At 43.0% G+C, this 22,412-nt stretch overlaps 1 protein-coding gene across 1 annotated transcript in view; it reads left to right on the forward strand.

Moving 5' to 3' along the window:
- Positions 1-5,545: 5,545 nt before the first annotated feature.
- Positions 5,546-22,412, forward strand: part of TTYH1 (tweety family member 1) — a 70,328-nt gene continuing 53,461 nt past the window's right edge. The window contains 1 exon segment of the mRNA XM_042476835.1: positions 5,546-5,829. Coding sequence (XP_042332769.1) covers positions 5,695-5,829 — 135 coding nt within the window. The 5' untranslated portion in view covers positions 5,546-5,694.

A 22,412-nucleotide genomic window follows, 5' to 3' on the forward strand; every position in this document is an offset into this window, starting at 1 on the left:
GTGGGAAGGTGAGGAGAAAGAAGGTCTGATAAGTAAGGAGGGGCCAGCCCATGGAGGGCTTTAAACATCGACAGCAGGAGCTTATACTGAATGCGGAAAGGGAGGGGGAGACAGTGAAGGGATGCCACCACAGAAGAGATGTGGTCAGAGCAGTTGGCGGATGTGATAATACGTGCAGCTGAATGCTGGACAGAGATTAAAGGACGGAGGTGAGAAAGAGGACGCCCAGCCAGGAGGACGTTACAGTAATCAAGTCGTGAGATCACTAGGGCATGGACCAGGATCTTGGCAGTAGAGGCGGAGAGATATGGTTGGATTTTAGCAATATTGTACAAAAAGAATCTACAAGCCTTGGCTGTGGTCTGGATCTGAGGGATACACGACAGAGAAGAATCAAAGATACAACCAAGACTGTGGGCTTGCTGGACTGGTTGAATAGAAATGTTGTCCACAGAGACAGAAAAGGAGTGTTGAAGGGTGGGCTTAGGAGGAAAGACAAGAAGCTCCGTCTTGGACATGTTGAGATTCAAACGTCGATGGCGCATCCACAGCGAGACAGCTGTGAGGCAAGACGAGACTTACTGTTCAAGCCTTGGAGAGAGGTCAGGGGTGGAAAGATACAACTGGGTGTCATCGGCATACAGATGGTAGGAAAAACCAAAAGAGCTGATGAGTTTACCTAAGGACAGTGTGTAGAGAGAAAACAGAAGGGGACCCAGAACAGAGTCCTGGGGAACTCCAACAGATAAGGGAGCAGAAGAAGAAGTCTGACCACCTGTGACCACTGCAAAAGATCTGCCAGACAAATAAGATCGAAACCAGTCGAGAACAGAGTCTGAGAACCCAAGGTCAGAAAGTATATCAACTAGAAGAGAGTAATCAACAGTGTCAAAGGCTGCAGACAGATCAAGAAGGATGACAACAGAGTAAAGGCCATTTGCCTTGGCCAGTAAAAGATCGTTTGAGATCTTGGTGAGGGCTGTCCCTGTAGAATGCTGTGGGCGGAAGCCAGACTGAAAGGGATCAAGAATGGAGTTGGCTTCAAGAAACTCAAAACAGCGAGAATAAACAACCCGTTCCAAAACCTTAGAAAGAAAGGGAAGAAGAGAAATGTGACGATAGCTAGACAAAGAAGAGGGGTCAAGAGAAGGTTTTTTCAGAATAGGGGAAATGAGAGCATGCTTGAAGTCCGACAGGAAGGAGCCTGTAGAGAGAGAGAGATTGAAGATATGGAGAAGCGAGGGCAGATAGGAGGGAGCTATAGAGATTAGAAGACGAGTAGGAATTGGATCAAGAGAACAAGTTGCAGGTTTGGAAGAGTTCAGAAGTGTAGAGAGTTCATCCAAAGAGGCAGGAGGAAACACAGAAAATTTTTTAGGGAAGGGCAATAGAAGATTATGAGCAGAAGAAGAATCGGGGGGATTATCTCAGAGCAAATAGTGGTGATCTTAGAGATGAAATAATTCGCAAAGTCATTAGGAGAGAATGATGTATCTTTACCTAATCTTAGTTGTAGGTGCGTTTCACAAATCATTCATACATTTTCTGAGATGGAAGGAATGGTGGTTGTGGTGGAGGTTCCCAAAGTTTATTCATTTTCTCTGACATTTCTGTATCCTCTTTTGGTATCTTTTCATGTCTTTGTCACCCAGTGGTCTCATTGGTCCCCTGACTGGCTTCCTGCTTCTTTTTTTGGTTCATTCTTACTTCATGTAATGTCTTTTTTGTTTTTGCTTACTTCATGTAATGTGGTTAAAATGTTGGCTGACTCCAACAATGAGCTAAATGAGGTGGCCATTTCAAGCAGCTCATTTGGGGGGTCATGAAAGAGCAGCTAGTTGTTAGGTATGTCACATATTAATATTACATTTTTGCTTTGACGGAAGGGGCACAGCATATTTAGGTTCTTTTTGGCTCCACTGCCTGAATAACCATGTGTTCTATGCACCATAACCTGATGATATTTTTCTTATGTTCAGCTAGTCCTGAATGTGCTCCTCCACTCTTCTTTTATTTTTATTTTTTTAACTAACTTTTACACTTGTGGATTTTTAAAGTCAGATTTCATGCCCTTTTTTGTTCTCCTCATTTAGGCAAAATCTTCTATTTTTAATAATGTTGGCGTTTGCTTGACTCCACATGTTAACTGTACAGTGGATCTATTGAGCTTCAGCTTCAACTAGGAAAGCATGCTGAGGAGACTTGACCTTCTTTCCTCCTCCTTTCAACTTCCTTTTCAACAATCCACTCTTTTTTGAGAGCTCTCCTTTCTTGAAATCAAATGTAATTGTGCTGGACTTCTTTCACAGGTTTCCAGTTGAACGCATCCGATGCTACCTTATAATGTATCAGAGCTACAATAGTATATCGAGCTCAATACCATCTGTTCCTACTGCTACTGATTCTCAAAGTTCTCAGGAAGGGAACCAGACTGAGATTTGATACCCTGAAATATCCAAGTTAGAATCTAACTAGATCCTTCTAGTAAACAGTAAACTACAATTACCAGATTCCATAGCATTGAGCCATGACAGTTAAAATGGTGTCAAGATGGATTATTTCTGCAATGCAGAAGCAACTATAGTTTACTTAAGACTTCATGTTTCTGGTGTTTCTGTTCCTTGTGTTTTCAATGTTGATGCACAACAGGATTCAGAGCCTCCATCTCCTCCTCTAAATCTGCAGGTGCTGCCTGGGGTGGACCAGATTTTGTCTCTATCTCAATGGGACTGCCAGCTTCCTCTGGCTCCAGCTGGAGACCATAATCCTGGCATGCTGCTTCTTCATAATCCGAGGAGGCCTCCTCCAGGTAAACCATGGCAGCATCTGGCATTCAGGAACTTCATGCCACCAATAGTCTTATCCTCCTTGCATTTATCTAATCTTCTTTTGAAGTCATCTAAACTGGAGAACATCAATATATCATCATATCCTGTGGCAGCAAATTCCATAACTATGCACTGCATGACAAAGTACTATCTAATTTGTCTCCCACTACCATCGTTGGATGACTTCAGCGTTCTTGCATTAAGAAAAAGCATGTCCCTGTTATTAAATTATTGAAAGGATGAGCTGCTATTTTCCACAGCAAGTGATTCTGTGCAGAATTTTGTTCCTATTAAGATTCTGAGTGTATTGGATTCTGTGTCCTTTTTGCACAACTCTTGCTACCTTTTTGTAGATTTCATATTCAGGAATTAATTATATGCTTCTCTTTTAACACTTGCCTTATGTCCCAAATATATAAGCCTGCTACTGATTTATATCGTTGTGACATATGCAGTCTCCCAGCTCAACTACATCTGGTGTCCACAGAAGGCAAACAAGTCACCATCTGGTTAATACACCAGTCACAAACCCATCTTCTATAGCTCTGTATAGATGTTCACCTGCAAGGAAGTTAGGCTAAGCAGTTCGGATGCACAGTAACTGAACTTGAATATCACTGTAATTCCTGGCCTTGGTGTGTTGACCAAACACTTTAACCAAATACTACTACAGAGCCCTGTACAGAACTTGGAGTTAATTGAATGATGATCTGGAATGCTGGCAGGCACATAGCCATGCTCAATGATGGGCCTTATGTGCCATGACCCAGCTCCAGGTTAGCATTGTGTGAGCAGGCAAACACTTGCAGAGGACTTTAGAACCTATCAAATGTACCATTATTGATGAATAAGGTATTCATTCATTCATTTAATTTGTATGCCACCACTCCTAGAACACTTCGCACGTATCCGCCACGCAGCATCTCACAGGTGAAAATTGGATTCCTTACTTCAATTTTACAGTTTTCCAAAATCCGCAACATAGATTCCAGTTATATATTTAGCACTGAATATAGTTTGGGTTCTCAGCTGCAGTGGGTGACATGAGATTGTGACAAAAGGTTGTAAAGTGAGTGATGATGAAAAGGAGGGAAAGAGGAATGTTCTACTTTTCCACAAATGCCTAGAGGTGCAATTTTATAGTGTGTGTGTATGTGTTTCTGATCTACACCCATGAGAGATATATTTAGTTCTTCTTTCCTTCCAAAAACAGGAACTGAAGGAATGTACGTATTTCATCTGTCACTCAGCCCAAAGTTTCACCTCCTGTTTTCAACAGAAAAAGAAGGTGGAAGGCAAAAGGACACACAGAAAAGTGTTTTTATGGGTGGGTGGGAAGGTGTAAAAACTTTTGGAATGATAGGCCTGTTACAGACGGGCACCCTAGGACGGACTCAGTCCGTGCCAGGCGCCCCTAACCCTAGCATGGACTGAGTATGTACAAAATGGCGGCGGCCGTTCCACACGGCCACCGCCATCTTGACGTAGCAGACACTCTGCATCTGCACGTCGCACCCCGGAAATGACGCCGCGAGTGCGCGACTAGTGCCTTGTGGCGTCACATCCGGGCCCAGGAAGGAGCGCGATTTTCGCACTCCTTTGCTGCGTCCAGGAACCGTGCCATTTGGCTGCTGCGGTTCCCGGATGCAGCAACTGGCAGCGACAGCAGACCGCCGCTTTTCGGCGGTCTGTAACCCGCCATAGTCACTGAGTTGGTGAAAGTTGACTTTTTTTGTTTTGATGGGCCTTTGGAAACTGACCACTTATAAGGAAAGGCTTCTATTAATGTGCTGTATTGTCCATATGTGGGGTTTTTTTAATTGACACATTTTTAAATTGTCTTTAATTCTATGGACAGTTTAATTATATTTTAACTTGTGTATGTCTTTAGTACACATACATATACACACACGCATACGTATATGCACACACACACACATATACACACATACATGCATACGTATATACACACACACACATAAAGATACACACATGCATATATATATATATATATATGTAGATGCACACACATATATACACATACACACATATAAAAAGATTCATCCATGCATATGTATATGCACACACACATATATAAAGATACATGCATGCATACATGTATATATATACACACACACATATACACATACATGTATGTATATATGCACACAGGTATACATATACAGACACACATACATGCATACGTATATGAACACACACACGTATAAAGATACATACATGCATACCTATATATACACATACATAGACACACATACATGCATACATATATGTACATACACACATAAATACACATACATAGACACACATGCATGCATATGTATATGTGCACACACATAAAGATACATACATGCATACATATATGCAGATGCACACACATATATAAAAAGATTCATACATGCATACATTTATATGTACAATAACATATATATAAAGTTGCATGCATACATACATGCACACACACCACTAAATACGTGTGTACACACACACACACACACACACACACACACACATATATATACAGTACTGTATATACATGCGGACCCTTGCCTGGAGGGCTGCCTCCACTGGGGGGCGCCCTGGGTCTCTCTGTGCGAAAGGCAGAGGCGAGGCCAGAGTGGCTTGCAAGCGGAGCCGCCGTGCCAGAGGCGGGCGCTAGGTGTCGCTGTGCCCTTCTTCTCCTCCTTCTCGCCTGGCCCTGGTCCTCTGGGGCTGAGAGCGCTGGCTGATGCTGAGCAGCGCTGCCTGCTCCTAGCCACCTCCATCCCTCCATCCCTTTGGGGCAGGCATGGGCAGCCGGCGTCCTGCCCGGTGATCGGCGGCGCTGGGCTGCCCCTGGGTCGGAGCCATGGCAAGTTCCCCGCCGCCGCAGGGCTACCGAGCCTCCTGGTGGACCTTCCTCCTGCACCAGGCGCCCCACGTCAACTTCCAGTTTGAGCCCCTGGGGAGCCAGTTTGCCCCAGAGGAGTGGGGCTACCAGCAGGTGAGTGGCCCCTTGGGCAAAGCGGGGCATGGCTGGGCATCAGGGTGGGAAGGGAAGCAAGGGAAATGGGGGCGAGGAGTGGGGGTCTTTGGGAAGGAGCAAGGGATGGAGGAAGAAGGATGCTTGGAAAGAAGAGGGATGGAGGGATGGATGGAGTGGCACTGAAGAAAGAGGGAACGAGAGATGCTGGGGAAATAATAATAATTATAATTTATATGCCGCCGGCGTATGGTATCAAATAAAAGACAATGTATAACATGTATTAAAATGTGTGATATTACTTCTCTCCCCCCAACTATACTATACTAAAATATAGACAGTATAGACAATATAGAAAGGAGGAGAAGGGCTGGGGTTACCTAGATTTCAAAGGGACATAACCCAGGGACCAAGATCTGGGTGAGGGAGCAGTCAAGAGAGCTGGAGACTGGTTTTTGGTTGTTTGTTCTGCGCCTCCAAGACATGGCTGGCTTGGGGCGAAGATACCTACCGCAAGGTTTCATAGAATCATAGGGTTGGAAGAGACCCCAAGGGCCATCCCTGCAGGAACTCACAATCGCCATGCAGGAACTCACAATCAAAGCATCCCCGACAGATGGCTTAAAGACCTCCAAGGAGACTCCACCATGCTAAGAGGTTTCTTCGGAGGGGGTTTGCCATGGCCGCCCTCTGAGGCTGAGAGAGTATGGCTTGCCCAAGGTCAGCCAGTACGCTGGACATGGCCAAGCGGGCATTTGAACCCTGGTCTCTATGGTCATAGTCCAACGCTCAAACCGCTATGCCACATTGACTGTCTTAAACTGGTAGGAACTACCATGGTTAAACCTGGACTGGCCACTTCCATTCCCATACCCACAAGCTTTTGGATTTGAATTGATAGTTCTCACAGACAAATGACTTCTATAGGTCTGTCCCTGGGCTTTCCACTCCACTAAATGCATATGAGGAAGTAGACTGAAGACTATGAAAGCTCACGCTGCCCAGCATCTTTATTTCAGTTTGGCTGCATCTGCACTGCAGAAATAATCCAGTTTGGTACCACTTGAATTGCCATGGCTCAGTGTGATGGAATTCTGTGAATGTTAGTTTGTTGTGGCGCCAGAGCTTTGCTACAAGGTACTACAAGATCCCTTTGCATACAAGTATATAGTATAGTATGAGTCTACTATATACACTCGGCCCTCCTTATCCACAGATTTTTTATCCACAGATTCAAGCATCCACGGCTTGAAAATTTCTTTAAAAAAAGGATACATTCCAAATAGCAAGCCTTTATTTTGCCATTTTATATAAGGGACACTATTTTACTATGCCATTGTATTTAATGGGACTTGAGCATCCACAGATTTTGGTATCCACAGGGGTTCTGGAACCAAACCCCAACAGATAACAAGGGCCTACTGTATAAGTATATGAGTATATAGTATATACAGTATAACTTTGCTCTGGTGACACAACAACCTACAATTCCCAGAATTCTAGCACTCTGAGCCATGGCAGTTAAAGCGATGTCAAACCAGATTATTTTTGCAGTGCGGATGCACCCTTAGCCTCAAAGGTGCTACAAGGTCTCTTTACGGCTGGTAGGAAGGAAAAATAGAGGAGAAGAAAATCAGAGAAGGAATGTGAAATTCAGGCAGAGGGAGGGAGAAAATGATAGTCCAAAGAAGCCAAGATCGGGATGGAGATGGGAGGATAGGAGGATCTACTGAGAAAGAAAGGCAGAATGGGAAAGGAGGGAAGGGAGTAATGCAAGAGAGGGAGAGTGGGTGAGAAAGAAAATTAAAGAGGGGATGGATGGGGAAAGAAAAGGAGAGAAGAGGTATAGTGGGCCCTTTTTATCTGTTGGGGTTTGGTCCCAGGACCACTGTGGATACCAAAATCCGTGGATCCTCAAGCCCCATTAAATACAGTGGCCTAGTTAGTAAAATGGTGTGCCTTCTACGAAGTGGCAAAATCAAGGTTTGCTTTTTTGGAATTTAGATTTTTAAAAAATGTTTTCCCAAGCTATGGATGGTTGAATCTGTGGATACGGAGGGCTGACTGTACTTGGAGAAAAGCAGGAGAGGAAGAAGAGGTGGGGAACTGGAGGCCACAGAGGAATAGAAGGAGGGAAAGGAGGAGGGAAGGAGATTCAGGGAGGAAGACAAAACTGAACAGGGTGCACTGGGAAAGATGGAGGACCAGATTGAAAGATTGAGAGATGGGGATGGAAATGCAGGCGGTCAGAGTGAAAAAGAAAGAGAATGAGCTGAGCCAGGAGGAAGCAGGTGGAGGGAGCCAGTGCTAAAGAGTTCAGAGCAGCACCACTGTGCAAAGATGTTCTTGCTCTGGAGTCAAGGAGGCGTTGAGAAGAGCCAGGTGGTGTCTGTTGAGGTTACATTCATGGAGGGAGGCTCAGCTGTGAAGGGATTCGGATGTCGTAGCCCCTGTCATGTTGGATCACACTCTGCATCCTCTCGGAGTTTACAGGGTTGGCAATGGGGTGACTCACCTTCGGACTTCTCTTCTGCACACAGCCCAGGGGTGATCACACTCATGTGGAGGCATTTAACATACAAATGAACTGCTGGGCACAGAGAGAGCCCCTGGCAGGAAAAAAGGGCGCTGCTGAGATCGTAGGAAATGAATGTTGTCAGCCATATCTTTCTTGGGTTAATCCATGTTACATTTCTCTCTCTTGTTCTCTCTCTCCTCTCTCTCCCTCCCCATGAACACAGAAGTGTGCAGTGCAGCTAGGGACAAACTGAGGGTGTACACTGTGAATCTGCTCTAGCACTCCTGACAGCAGATGTGGTCGATGTGTGACCCTCCAGATGTTGTTGGGTTGCAACTCTCCTTGCCCTTCACCACTGCTGATGCTGTCTAAGGCAGATGGGAGTTGCAATCTCGCAACATCTGGAGGGCCACATGTTGCCCACTCCTGCTTTATGTGGCTGTCTAGCATCTGTGTTTACAATCCTGTTTATCCCTCCCTGAAGGCAGAGTTTGTATTTCTCAGTCTCTAGCATCTTCATAATCAACACGTCTCTGAATTTAGGAACATGGGAAATGGCTGATACCAGACCCTCTGTTTGGATTTTATCTATTCCAATTGGAGGCAAAAAATCGGGTCCTGGAGATGCTGTACGGACTGAACCTAGCTTCTTCCATTTAGAGAGCACATGCTCTCCAATAAGCTTTTGCTTGCCCCAAATACACCAGTTCTGGTCTGTGCAATTAAAGATTACACCATAAACACAGCAAAGTATAGTATAATTGAAAATCCACAAAGCAGTGATACCTTTACTGGGCCAACAAAAATGCACTTTGCTATACTACTTCCAACATGGCTACCCCTGGATATGTTTTCTGGATTATAAACATAGGTCATGGTCAACATCATGCTTTGGCTTTCTCTATAATCTCTAGCTCCATCTTCATTCACTTCTCCTGATTTCTTTACCTGTTGTCATCCAGCTGGTATTGAATTTTTGATAATAAGGGGACAGATAAGATACTCTATTTTTATTGAAGGCAAGAATGAATGCACTCCTAACCCAAACTGACAAGGGATCTATTCCACATTTTACCAAATGATAGTTTAGGCACTATAGCAAGCATGTATACAGTGTGGCCACTGATCCCCCTCTGACAGTAATTCCTTTTCTTCTTTATTAGTAAAATGTTAACCTGTGGAACTATCCAACATGTGATTTGGACAATACAGGAGAAAGTATAGTGTATTATTCTGGATATATTGAAGATCTGGTGCTTTCACACTGAATATTAAGATACTGAAGGTGAGGGAGGGAAGATTCAGTTATCATGAGTTGAAAAATTGGACTGATAGCCGCTCTGATAGCCTTTAGGGCTGAAGGGCGGGGTATAAATACCATAATAATAAATAAATAAATGAAAATAAGTTGAAGAACCTTAATGAGAAGAGATTGACTCAATTCTTCTCTAGAGGGTCCTCATCCCATCTTCAGAAAAGGTAGGCTGAGTTACATTCACAGCCCAGTTCACTCAGCTTTGTTTCTCCAATGGTGCATTAAACAATGCTTTAAAACAACAAAGTGAGCAATTGTTGGAGAAACCAGACTTATTCATTCATTATCCAGTTCCACCGACCAGAAATGGATGGATTGATTTTATTCATTACATGCATTCTCCAGTGAGCTCAAGATGGTGTACGTCAGTGCTGTTCAGGCTGCTTGGTGTAAGGGACCAGCAATTATTTTTTCTATGTGCCAGGGACTGGTGCCATATTTGTTCCCATTGGTTAAAGCTGTTGCTTTCATTCCTACAAAAGTGCCATGGACTAGCAGCAGACAACTGGAGAATCAGTTCTGGTCCATGGACCTCCACTCTGAGTAGCACTGGTTTATGTGCCTTTCCTCTCCATATTACCCACACAACAACTCTGTTGGGTAGATCTAGCTAAAGTCACACAGCAACTTTCATGTCCGAATAGGGATTTGAACTTGGATTTCCTATATTCCCAGCCCTCTACACTATACAGTACTGGTCTGCTCTATACCCTTTGGTCTATTTTGATGTGATAATGGATCTCATTTGTTCTGTATTCATCATACAACAATGATAGTTGTTTTTCTTTGCCGTGACTTCATCAAATCATGTTGCTGCTCTTCCCCAAGTTATGCTCTCAGTGTGATCACTGCACCACAGACCAATTAGATCTGCTTCCCAAATGGCAAGAGTTGGAGACATTGTTAGATGGACTGTAGGGGACCAGACAGTATGGAAGGCTGATGCAGTTTGTAACGAATAGATGTGGTTTTCTACTGAACCTTCCTATTACTCTGTAGAAAGTGCTTATTATTTTTGGTTATAAATATAATGTTGAAAGTGTGACCATTATGTATGTGTAATGCCGGCTATGCAGAAGATTTGCCACTTATTTCTTAAATCAAATATAACAGGGTTTTTTTCATACAGTGGCAGATAAACATATTTATTAAACACTTGAAAGTCTCTGGAGGGAAAAGTCCTCTTGACACACAACACTGTGGATGCCACATGTGAGGGTGCATGGTTTGTTCAGGGAGCTGTCGTGATGGGAATGGGCAGTTCTCAGGAGACCATCACAAACATGTTCAGGTCCACTTGGCAAGAAAAGCTTCAGCGTCAATCAACAAATTACTGTATGGAGTTGTCCTAAGACATTTTGCTGCCTGAGCCAAAGGACAAAAGTTGCATCCAGAACCCATTCTGTACAAGATTTCTGTTATGTGCACAGAAGCCACCTGGTTACCACTGTTACACACACACACACACACACACACACACCCAGCATCAGTTACTTGAGGCAGTTGACTCATTTTGCCCAATAGTAGGGCCAGCCCTGCATTGTTCACTGCACTGTCTTCAGTGTGAGGACTGTTCTGGTACACATGCCAAAAAAACAAGGTGGTAAAAATCCTGCTGCTAGAGTGGACTTTACAGTTTTGGACTACAGACAGTGGCACCTGTTGCTCACCTTTATGAAAGCAGCCAAATCAGAGAGAGAATTCAATTTCCTATTTATTCATTTGCCACCTTTCTCCTGGTTTGTTGTTGTTGTGTTCCTTCAAGTCACTTCTGATATATGGAGACCCTAAGGCAAACAATGTGCTGTAGTGATCTGAGCGTTGGACTACAATTCTAGAGACCAGGGTTCGATTCCCATCTTGGCCATGAAACCCAGTGGGTGACCCTGGGAAAATCACACTCCCTCAGCCTCTGAACAAATCTTGCCAAGAAACCCCCATGATAGGTTTGCCTTAGGGTTCTCATAAGTCAGAAAAGACTTGAAGGCACACAGCAGCAACAACAACAAGGCAAACCTATCATGGGGTTTTCTTGGCAAGATTTGTTCAGAGGGGTTTTTGCCTTTGTCTTCCTCTGAGGCTGAGAGAATATGACTTGCCCAAAGTCACCCACTGGATTTCCATGGTTGAGTAGTCTCCAGAGTTATAGTCCAACACTCAAATCATTACAATATCTGTTTCTCCTTTCTCCTTGCACTGGGTCCTATTGTGCTAGTATTCTGTCTGCTGAAAGTTTTTGCACATAGGAGAACCTGACCTATTTCATTTGCAGCTTGAAGTAATATAGCTTATTCTGCTACCTCAGATTGTTACTGTCTCATTCTTTTGGATGTGTAAATTAATAAGACAGCCTCACTTGAAAATGGGTGTGCATAGGATAGCAACCTAAAATGGTAGAATTGTCGACTGTACCATTTAAGGTACAGGAGGGGAGTCCATATTTAGGACACAAATAGATCTTCACCATATAAATACACACAACACTGAGTTTCTTCACAGCGTGCAGGTCCCATCACCAAATCCTTCCTTTCCTTTCCCTGTTTGATTTCCTGAAAAGGCATCTCAAGTGATTTTTGTAAAACACACACACACACACACACACACACACACACACACACACACACTTAGACTTGGAAGCCAATGTGAAGCATGCTGATTGAGTAATGGCATGCAAATCTCTCCCACTTTATTCAATTAAAGGGTTTTCTGGTCACATCAAATGGAGGACGGTTACAGCCTTTCCATCCCTTCATAACATTCTTTTTAGAAATGCAGTGCAGACAGATCTTCACTCTTTTATTTCTCTTGTGCCATGAGTCTTTTTTTAAACAGTTCATTCAAAAAAAAAACCCTCTTTTCTTTGCAAATCCTTTTAAAGATGGGGATGTGAAAACTCAGCACAGTGTAAATAATTTATCTTTTATATAGCTCTTTATCCCAGTACATTCTCACAGCCCTGGACTCCTCCTTGCTGTTTTACTGTTGATCTGTGATGAGTTCTTGCTCCCTTCATTTGTACCACTTTGTGGTCTTGCCAATGTGTGGCTGCACCCTTTTGCTTATCCCTTACAAACACTTCAGCATTGGCACCAGCCAAGGTCAGTGTCATTACTTGCCATTCTGCAGCAGCTTCTGGGCCCCCAGTTCATCACTCTTGGGTTTACATGGTGAAGTGGGGATTCGAACACTGGTCGCCAGAGCCATAGTCTAGCATTCAAACCACTATTGCACATTGGCTCCTTTAAAAGACTAATAGGAACCACCAACGACTATTGTTAAAACTGGATTGGCCACTCAAATATATATATTTATAAAACAAATTTTTAAATTCTTTAAAAAATTTCTGTATAAACGTATCTCGCCAGTTTTTCACTTTAATCACATGAAACTATGTACTGTATGTGTAAATACATTTAGCCTGTGTGTATGCTATTGTAATTTCATTTTGCTAGTTATTTATGTCACAACTACTACCATTACATTCCCTGATATATGGGAATTATGATGTATGAGTAACTTCAGTACAAACATTACTAAGGATTCTGTATGGTGTGCTATGGGAGGAGGTCAGTGGTGGGGAGTTACACCATGAGTTCCCACACCATGTGACGGCAACCCTAGTGATGATACTGTGCATACTTATTTAACAGTGGCATCAACAGATTCAGCAGCCTCAGTATGGACCATTTTATTTGACTGAGTCCTCCAGGTTTTCTAGATAGCTGATTTTTTAAAATCACGATACATTCATAGTTGGGAATGGAATAACAAAAAATAAATACTGAAAACATTTAAGGCATCTGAACTTGAACATGTGTATTTACGGCCGCACAGATGGGCATTAAAAGGAAGGAAAAATAATCTGGTGGGCAATCTGACTAGACTCATCTTTGGCTTTTTTCTACCATTGGCTATTCTCCCATGCAACATTTCATAGACTGCTTCCCCTGGTTCTCATCTTTACCTCTTTCTTTCCTATTCATGGCTATGAAGATTGCTTGAAATCAAAAGTGCATTTCATGCTGTTTTTATTCCGAATATTGATTATGACTGCAGGAATACTTTCATTTCCCATGCACATACAGTATTCCACTTGATGTAAAACCTTCTTGCGCTCTTCAGAATGGCTGTCCCCACAGCCACAGTTGCCATCACACTTTCTTTTTTCCACTGTTCAGGCTGTGAGAGGCATCCACAAAATGACACTGCCCGGGAAAGGAAGGTTTTAGCAAGGCTGGAGAAACCCCCAGATTTCGAAGAAGTACAAAAATCATTTAGGGGAGTCGTTCCCAATCTGTGGTCCTCCAGATGTTTTGGACTTCAGTTTCCATCATTCCTGACTATTGGCCAAGTTAGCTGGGGTTTCTGGGATCTGAAGTCCAAAACAAATGGAGTTCCAAAGGTTGGGAACCACTGATTTCGGGGATGGCATCCAGAAGAGAAGAACATTGGTAGGTGGAAGCTTATGTATTAGTAGAACCATGAATCCACATGGTTTATACCATGAGATTTAAAAAAATCTACTCAAGATGTTGGATTTATTTGAAGGATAGGGTTCAGAAATCACCAGGCATGACCACTGTTGTTGCTGCTGTTATAGTTATTTGTATCCCACCTTTGTTATTGTGTTATAGTTATTTGTATCTGGCCTTTCTCCCAAAATTGGGTCTCACAGTGGCTTACATTTTTTAAAAAAAGAGTACAGCTAAAAACATACAAAAAGTGAACATTAAAATGGAATCAAGCTAATCACAGTATTAAAACAATTCAAAACTACACCTTAAAGGAAAAGGTTGACAGACGAATCCCCAAAGAGTCCAGTGAACATTCAGCATGCTCAGTGGCTTTGAAATACTGCCAGACAGTTGCTTGGAGGGATGTGGAAAACCAGGAGAAATGGGATTGGGATGGATTATCCTGAACAGGAGTACTCTTGTGTTGCAACTTTTTGTTGCAGTTACAACAAATTGTGGTTAGAGTTTGGGTTATGTGTAACAACATATAATACTACAGCCTGAGAGAGTGTGTGTGTAAAGATTCTTTGGTAGTGATAGATTTTCAGATGATAGTGGGAGATGTATTGACTAGGTTCACAACAGACACATAAATGTGCAGATTGCAGAATGCAAAAGGAATTAATAGATGCTTCTCACAAGAACCCTTTCTGCCCAGAAGACAGACAAATTGGAACTTCTGACTCTAACTCTTCTGTATTGACAGTTTATCACAAATACTTGGGACTGCCAGCATTAACTAAATAGTTTTCATGGCTGGGAGAACACAGCACTGCCACCAAAAGGGATGTTTGAATCCTCCCATAACTGGGGCACACACTGGGTATTTTCTGTCCTTAAATGAACCAGTGCTAGACAGACATGAAGGGTGCAACCCATGGGAAACTTGAAGTGTACAAAAGGCACACACACAGACACACCACTCTGTTCCACCTTTTGTTATGTAAGTCCACAGTGGTTTTTACTAAATGGGGATCGAGCCCCATTGATGACAATGAAATGGCCCAGAGATTTGGCTTTGGGATTAGGAGATTCAAATATTGAAAGTGCTTTTAAAAACAAACAGCTCAAATTAGCCAGATTAATGAGTGTCAGGGGATCTGTGTATTCAGCCAGTCTAGGGAAGAGAGGGGGAAGAGACATAGTTTTCTTCATCCTACTCCCATTTTGTTCTTTAACTTTGTGGCCACAGTTTTTACCCTGTCCAGGCTTTTAAAAACTCATTAGTAACAGTTTTGTATATTTACACCATATACTGATGAATTTACCTTCCATTCATTGATCTATGTATCCATCCATCTCTCTCTCTCACACACCCCCCCCCCCCCCCCTTCCCCCTTTTTTTCATCATTCTCTTTTTCTTCATTCGCAAGCATGGATCACAGTTAGGCTAGTGAGTGTTGAATATCAATCCCTCTGTTTGTGAAGTTGAATGCTTTCATAGCTGGCATCCATAGTCTTTTGTGGTTTTTTTGGGCTATGTGGCTGTGTTTTCAGCTTCAAGGATATACCAAGACATTTTATATATGGCAAAAAAACAAAACAAAAACAAGACGATGTCCCCTCTCATTCCATCTGCAAAAGCTGGCTGAACTGTTCTTCAACAGGGATGATGAGAGAACATACTCCATCATGTCTGAAAGTGGTTGTGGACTAGTTTAGGAGGTTTATGGCACACAGCTCTCTTCTTCAAAATCTGAGTTTTCCATTTGTATTGGTGGTGTTGGTGGATTTGAAAAAAAAGTTGAAAAGGGAGTGAAAGAAAGAAGGGAAAAGAGAGAACATGTAAGATGTGATCATGAAATAGGGTTTTATATTAAGATAAACTGATCACATGTCAGAAAAATCTACTTGGAGTGAACTCCAATCCCTTGCTGCTATATCCTAGTGTCTAACTGCAAGGATGGGAATCATGCAGCCCTATGGGTGTTGTTGGACTGCAAATCCCAGCAACTCTAGACAATGATGAGGAATTCTAAGAGTTGCATTTTAACAACATCTGGAAGGCCACATGGTTCCCCACTTCTCATCTATTACCTAATATTAGGGCGACCTCTGATTTGAATCTTCAGGGCACAAGCATGGGATCTATTTGCCATAGGCTGTGGTCTCAGTTTGGCACTGTGGCTTCAGTACTAGGATGTAAAACTAAACTAGGGAGAATTTCCACATCACAACCCACCAATCTCCCTTTTTAAATGTCTCAACCCAAGATAGTCACTCTCTGCTGACATCACCTGTGAAAGGGCTAGAGAACATGCAAAAGGTCTCATGTTTGGTTCTTGGGAAAGAATCTTATGTGACATCTTGAAGCCAGTATAGACACTATGGAGCTAGATGGAACCAAGCTCTGAGTTGACATAAGGCAGTTTTCTAAGTGGCTAAAACTAGGGGGATAGGGACGATGAACAAGAATACTAGCCAGGGGAGAAATGGGATTTAAGTTATCATAGATACAGGTGTCTTGTGGGTTTTTAAAAGCATTTCATGGAATTGACTTTGAGAAGAAGGAATGTTTGAGTTGTGATCTGGTACTTCTAAGCTAGGCCTTCCAAACTGAATGATCTCAGATGTGTTTTAGTTTAACACTACAATTCCTATTACCCCCAGCCAGCAATGGGAAAGGATGCTCTAGGCCAACATGAACAGGGTGGTAATTCACCTTAAATAATCTTAACTTTGTTTCATTTTGTTTTCAGGCATCATTGTTGTGGAGACAAATCCAAATATCCTGGCAGTCTTTTTGACATGCTGGAAGACCTACAGATGCCTAGAGAAGTCTTTTCTCTGGGAACTCCTATGTTCTGCAGCACAACTCTGTGGTCAACATCTGGCAGAGATGTGTTGAAAGACCTAGAAATTCCTAGAGATAACATATTTATCAAAACTGCAAATAATCAAATCCGAAAAAGTCAAAGCTGCAAATGTGGAGGGTCAACTGTACTTCTGTCAGTGGTTCCCAAGTTTGGTCCTCCAGGTGTTTTGAATTTCAACTCCCAGAAGCCCTAGCCAGCTTAGTCAACAGTCGGCAATTCTGGGAGCTGTTGTCCAAAACATCTGGAGAACCAAACTTTGGGAATCGTTAGAATCAGTGTGGTGTAATGACTTTGGACAGGGTCATTACACCACACCACAAGAAAACCCTATGATAGGTTCACCTTAGGGTTGCCATGTTGGAAATGACTTGAAAGCACAGGACAACAACAACAGCAAAGGTCTGTAGCCTTCTCAGCCCAGAAGTGCTGGTGCTTCACCAAACTGCAAATCCCAGGTTTCTGTAGGATGAAGCCGTGGCAGTTAAAGTGGTGTGACACTACCTTATTTTTACAGTGCAGATGCCTCCTTTTCCACGATAGATTTCTTAGCTGGGGTTCACCGGTGGAAAAAGCCTTTGGAGGAGGCCCATTCTGTGACATGAATTCCTCCATTGACAGATGCCGTCCGCACTGGAGGGGATGCAGACACTGCCTGGTGGGTGAGGGGGTGGGAGTTTGGGGCATCAGATCCCACTGGCAGCTCCAAAGCAGAGGCGAGCGCTTGCCAGGCCAATATGTAGGTCAGGCTGAGCCTCACAGCTGCAGCTGATCCAATTTGCTCTGTGTGTATGTGGTGTGTTGTGTATGTGAGGGGGGCAGAATGGGCCTGAAAGAGCCTCAAAGAACAGGCAAAACACAGAGATGCATGTTTATCTCTCCATCGTTCTGTTTCTATCCTTCTTATCGCTCTCTCTCTCTCTCTCTCTCTCTCTCTCTCTCTCTGCTCTCTGCCTGCTCCTCCATCCTTCTCAGCAGCTGGAACTCAAAGCTTGCCTCTGCTCTGAAAGCCCTTCCCTGACCCCAGATGGGAAGGAGTCAGCCTAGCCAGTGCTGATGAGGGGAAAGCTCTTTGCACATTCCCAGAGACAATCTGGTTTCTCATCTGAAAGCCTTCATTCCAGAAGAGAAGGGGCTGGGTGATGGTAGCCAGTGTGACTGCAGAGAAAGCTCTCTGCACATCCTCAGAGGCATGCTAATCTCTGATCTGAAAGCTGTTTCGTACTCCATTGGAGGAAGCTGGGTGTAGGCAGCCATTGCTGCTCAAGAGAAAGTTCTCTATAGATTCTCAGAGGCATACCTGTTTGTGATCTGAAAGTCTTTCCACTTGCCCCAGTTGAGAGGGAGCTGGGTGTAGTGAGCCAGTGAGGCTGAGGGGAGAGCTCTTTGCACATTCTCAGGGGCATTCTTGTCTCTTCCTTATTTTCTCTCTGTCTGTATTACCTACTAGATCACCACCACAACCCTGTCCTTCCACACAACTTTAAAGCGTCTACGAAAGGCACTTCGCCTGTTTAGGGATTGGGGTCAGCACTTTGAATACCTTCTTTAAAGTTCTCACTTAAACCCAGAGTTGAGTCATCATCCCAGGGATATGGAAGTCATTAGCCATCATAGAGTTAAACTTCCCCTGTGAGGCCAACAAAAGTTGGGAGGGAGCACACTGACAAATAATTAGGGACCCCCCCCCCAAAAAAAACTTGATATGGTTGCTAATGGTACTTACTATTATGTCTATTTGGATCCATAGATGTGAGCTGGATGGCTGTGAATTAGGGTAGCCTTGTGGCCTACTTTACAGAGAGCAGGATGTGTCCTCTATCCGAAGGCTATCTGTCCAGGCCAAGTTCCATTTAAGGCATTAAAAGAAACATGGCAGTACTTGAGGATGTCCATCAATAATTTGCAACAGACTGAGCGGCACACTGGTCACCCATCATTTAAACCGTAGTTCTTACGTATTTCCAGGCATACATTGACAGATGTATTTGGCGTGTATGAATTTTGTGCAGGTCCCTGCCCACTTTTTTCTTCTTTCTTTGGTGATGTAATTTTACCTTAGAGTACCTTTGTGCAGTAACTGTACCTTAGTATGAATTGAAAATGGGAGAAAGATTGCAGGAACAAATGGCAGAGTGGTTAGAAAAATGAGCATAGCAGGCATGAGACTGAGTGTGGGCTGTGTTATGAATTGGGTGATGAGGCTTTGGGGAGAATAGATGGATGGCAATAGCTCAGTAGAGGGATGGATTGTGTTTGGATCAAGGCTGGTTATGTCTGCACTGAAATTTGTATGGCAAAAAAAATGGATGACTGTGTACACTTGGATGAATCCTTCTTCTCGTGACTGGTGATGCTTTCAGGCCTTGAAAGGCCAGTGAGTATAACTAACTGACCCCTCCCTTGCCCCTCCAACCATTCCCCCTGGCCATGCCAGCTGCTGTGGGCAGAGATTGTGGTGTCTAAGCCTCAGGCGAATTGTCAGATTGCCTGTAATCTGTTTGTACGTTTGTGGAATGGGGAGGGAGAGCACATCAGGCAGATAAACAGTTCCAGACCGTCCATGCTCTTGTTGTGATGCCTCAGGCAGTAGTATTAGCAATCTGGATGGGCTGTGTGTGTGTGTGTGTGTGTGTGTGTGTGTGTGTGTGCATGCCTTTAAGTTGCCCGTTGGGTAATGTTGACGCCATGAAATTCATAGGGTTTTCTCAAGAAAGGAACATTCAGATGTAGCCTGATATACTGAGAGCCCCAGAAAAACAGTTTTATCATTCTCGTCTATGTGCAAGTTGCTGCAATTGAGGAGTAAGGCCAAGATATATTGAGGTCCTGATGCACCTTCTCTTGGGGCAAAATGAAGGACGCAAATTGAGGGCATTGCTAATCCCAAATAAGAAATCTGAGCCCCCAGGAATTTTTTCTTCAACCCCCAGATTTCTTGCATTTAGAAATGCAGTCTAGGCATCCAATAAAAAGGACCAGGCGAAGTTATCAAGGGAATGCAAACATAGTAAACATAAGAGTTCTAGGTGTGAATGATTATCAGTGTTTCATTCTCACCAATGCTACACGTTGGGGAAATAAAAGATAATTTCATCGGGAGTCAGAATTCTTATTTGGGAGGCTATATCCTTATTGCCCCCTTTCAAATAGCTACACTCTTGCCTTCTCTAAAACCTCAAAGATGGGGGATATTTGTGCAGATGGCGGGAAATTAAAGTAATCGAGATGAGTCTTTGTTGGTGCTATTCTTCAATATTTGTGGAATGAAATTCTAAAACCAAGTCCAACACTTCAAAATTCATCACGCAAAGGGTTCTTGTAGCACTTGTAGCACTCAAAACTGAAAGAGAGACATTGGTAAGCATGAGATTTTTATAGACTTGAATCTACTTCCTCAAATGGATGGGGTAAAGTGGAAAGTCCAGGCAAAGATCTAGATAAGCGCTATGTGTGTGAGAATGTCCATAGGAATGCAAAATTTTGTGGGTGTGGAGATGAGGTGACAAGTTCAGTTGGTCATTGGGGCACAAGGCAGGAGAAAGAATGTTGCCTAAAGCCAAAGTGAGTAGATAACCATATGAAAGAGTGTTGGGATGTAGTGACGGAACCAAACAGAGTAAATGGCGAAGTGGCCACTAACTACTAGCTAACCACCCAGCCTCATGGGGCTCTCATGTCTTCTTTTTGGTTCCCATACTACATCCCAAGACTCATCCATGTGGATATTGACTCACCTTGGCTTTAGGCACCATCCTTCCTCCTTCCTTGTCCCCCAATGACCATAGTTAAAACTGAACTTGTCACTTCATTTCCACACCCACCAATTTTTGCATTCCTATGGACATTCTCTCTCACACAGTGCAAGGCTGATGTTAAAAAGAGCAGGCTCAGGTGGTGTCAGGAAGCATGAGACATCGGACATCAACCATAGGTGCTCAGAGTGTACTATTCAAATAAAAAACACCCTGTATAACAAATGAGGAAAATAGACATGCACACACTTTTCAAGACAGTCCTCTTGCCCTGAGATTCTTTCCTCTTGCCTGTAGAATGGAAAGGACTAGGCTCTCAGATTCAAGGTGAGGGCCTGAGATCTAGTAATCCTAGGAGCTAACAGTATGTATAATGTTTTCTAACCAGTAACTACAGAGAGTCTGGGAGCCATGCCAGAACATGTTTTTAAAAGTAGATAAGATTTGAAGATACTTCCAGTTTTGAAAACTGGGTATTTTGGGCCCCATACCAGATCTGATTCGGTAGGTGAAATAATATCAAAATTTCTGCCACTGCTTTACAAAGCACACAAGTACAGGTCCAAGCACCATTTGCAAGTACGTATACAACTGACACGTTGGCATGAAAAGACAACAGAAGAAGGGGAGGAAAAGAGAAGCAAGGATAAATAGGCAGATGTTGGGTTAACTGTTGTAATCATAGCATTTAATTCATATCCCACTTTACCAAATGACTCTATGTGTCTTTCAGATTTTACTTAAAATAAACAAACACCTTCAGCATAAAAACACAATGAATGTAAAACTGTAATTCAAAAATCACTTCCCCAAATCCCAGAAGATCACGTTCAAATATGAAGACCTCCAGAAGGCTGCAGGCTCATAAAAATTCACTTGGTGTTTTCCTGAAGTGGAAAGTCTTTCATGTTTTCTGAAAGACTAGAAGCTCTGCCTGAATCAGGCCTCTTTATGCATTTTTGATATTCATAGCTCACCTTTCATTTTGACAGGGAAAAAAACTAAAGGGAGCAGCTAGTAACAGAACAGATATAAAAGACAGCCAGCTTCAAATAAACCACAACCTTCATTTGGTGTAATATAACTGTAGAATGGGGTTTCCCTCATTTGTCTGGACAGTTAGAAATATCAGGTAGTGGAATAGCAAAACTATACTGGATATGCCTTTTAGCCTCATGAGTATTTTACCCCTTTCAAAAAGAAAAAAAGGGCAGAAAAAGATGGCCCTAACAGTTTTATGGAATAATAGAAGCCTATTTCACAGGACTAACAATACATATTTGCAGGAGGAAGCATGGGGAAGGGCGCAGCAGGAACAATATCTGTATATCAATGGAAAGTGGAATGAATGATCTAGCACAGCGGTGGGCAACTACATGGCATATGGGGACCATTTTTCATCCTTCCCCTGTAGATGCTGGCAAAAGCAAACTGCTGCAGCCTCTTCTAGCTCTTGTGTTCTTCCTAATTAATAAATTTGTGTGTGTTTTGGTGTTAACACACATGTACTGGTTTCTATCTGTGAAACGTTTGACAGTATTTAAGTCATACTCTCTCATCCGCATGGGAAGGCAATGACAAAGCCCCTCTGAACAAACCTTGTCAGGAAACTCCCACAATAGGTTTGCCTTAGGGTTGCCACAAATCAGAAACAATTTGAAGGGACATAACAAGAAGAGACGACTATGT

The sequence above is a fragment of the Sceloporus undulatus genome, chromosome 6 (genome assembly GCF_019175285.1).
Source record: "Sceloporus undulatus isolate JIND9_A2432 ecotype Alabama chromosome 6, SceUnd_v1.1, whole genome shotgun sequence".
NCBI lineage: Eukaryota > Metazoa > Chordata > Lepidosauria > Squamata > Phrynosomatidae > Sceloporus > Sceloporus undulatus.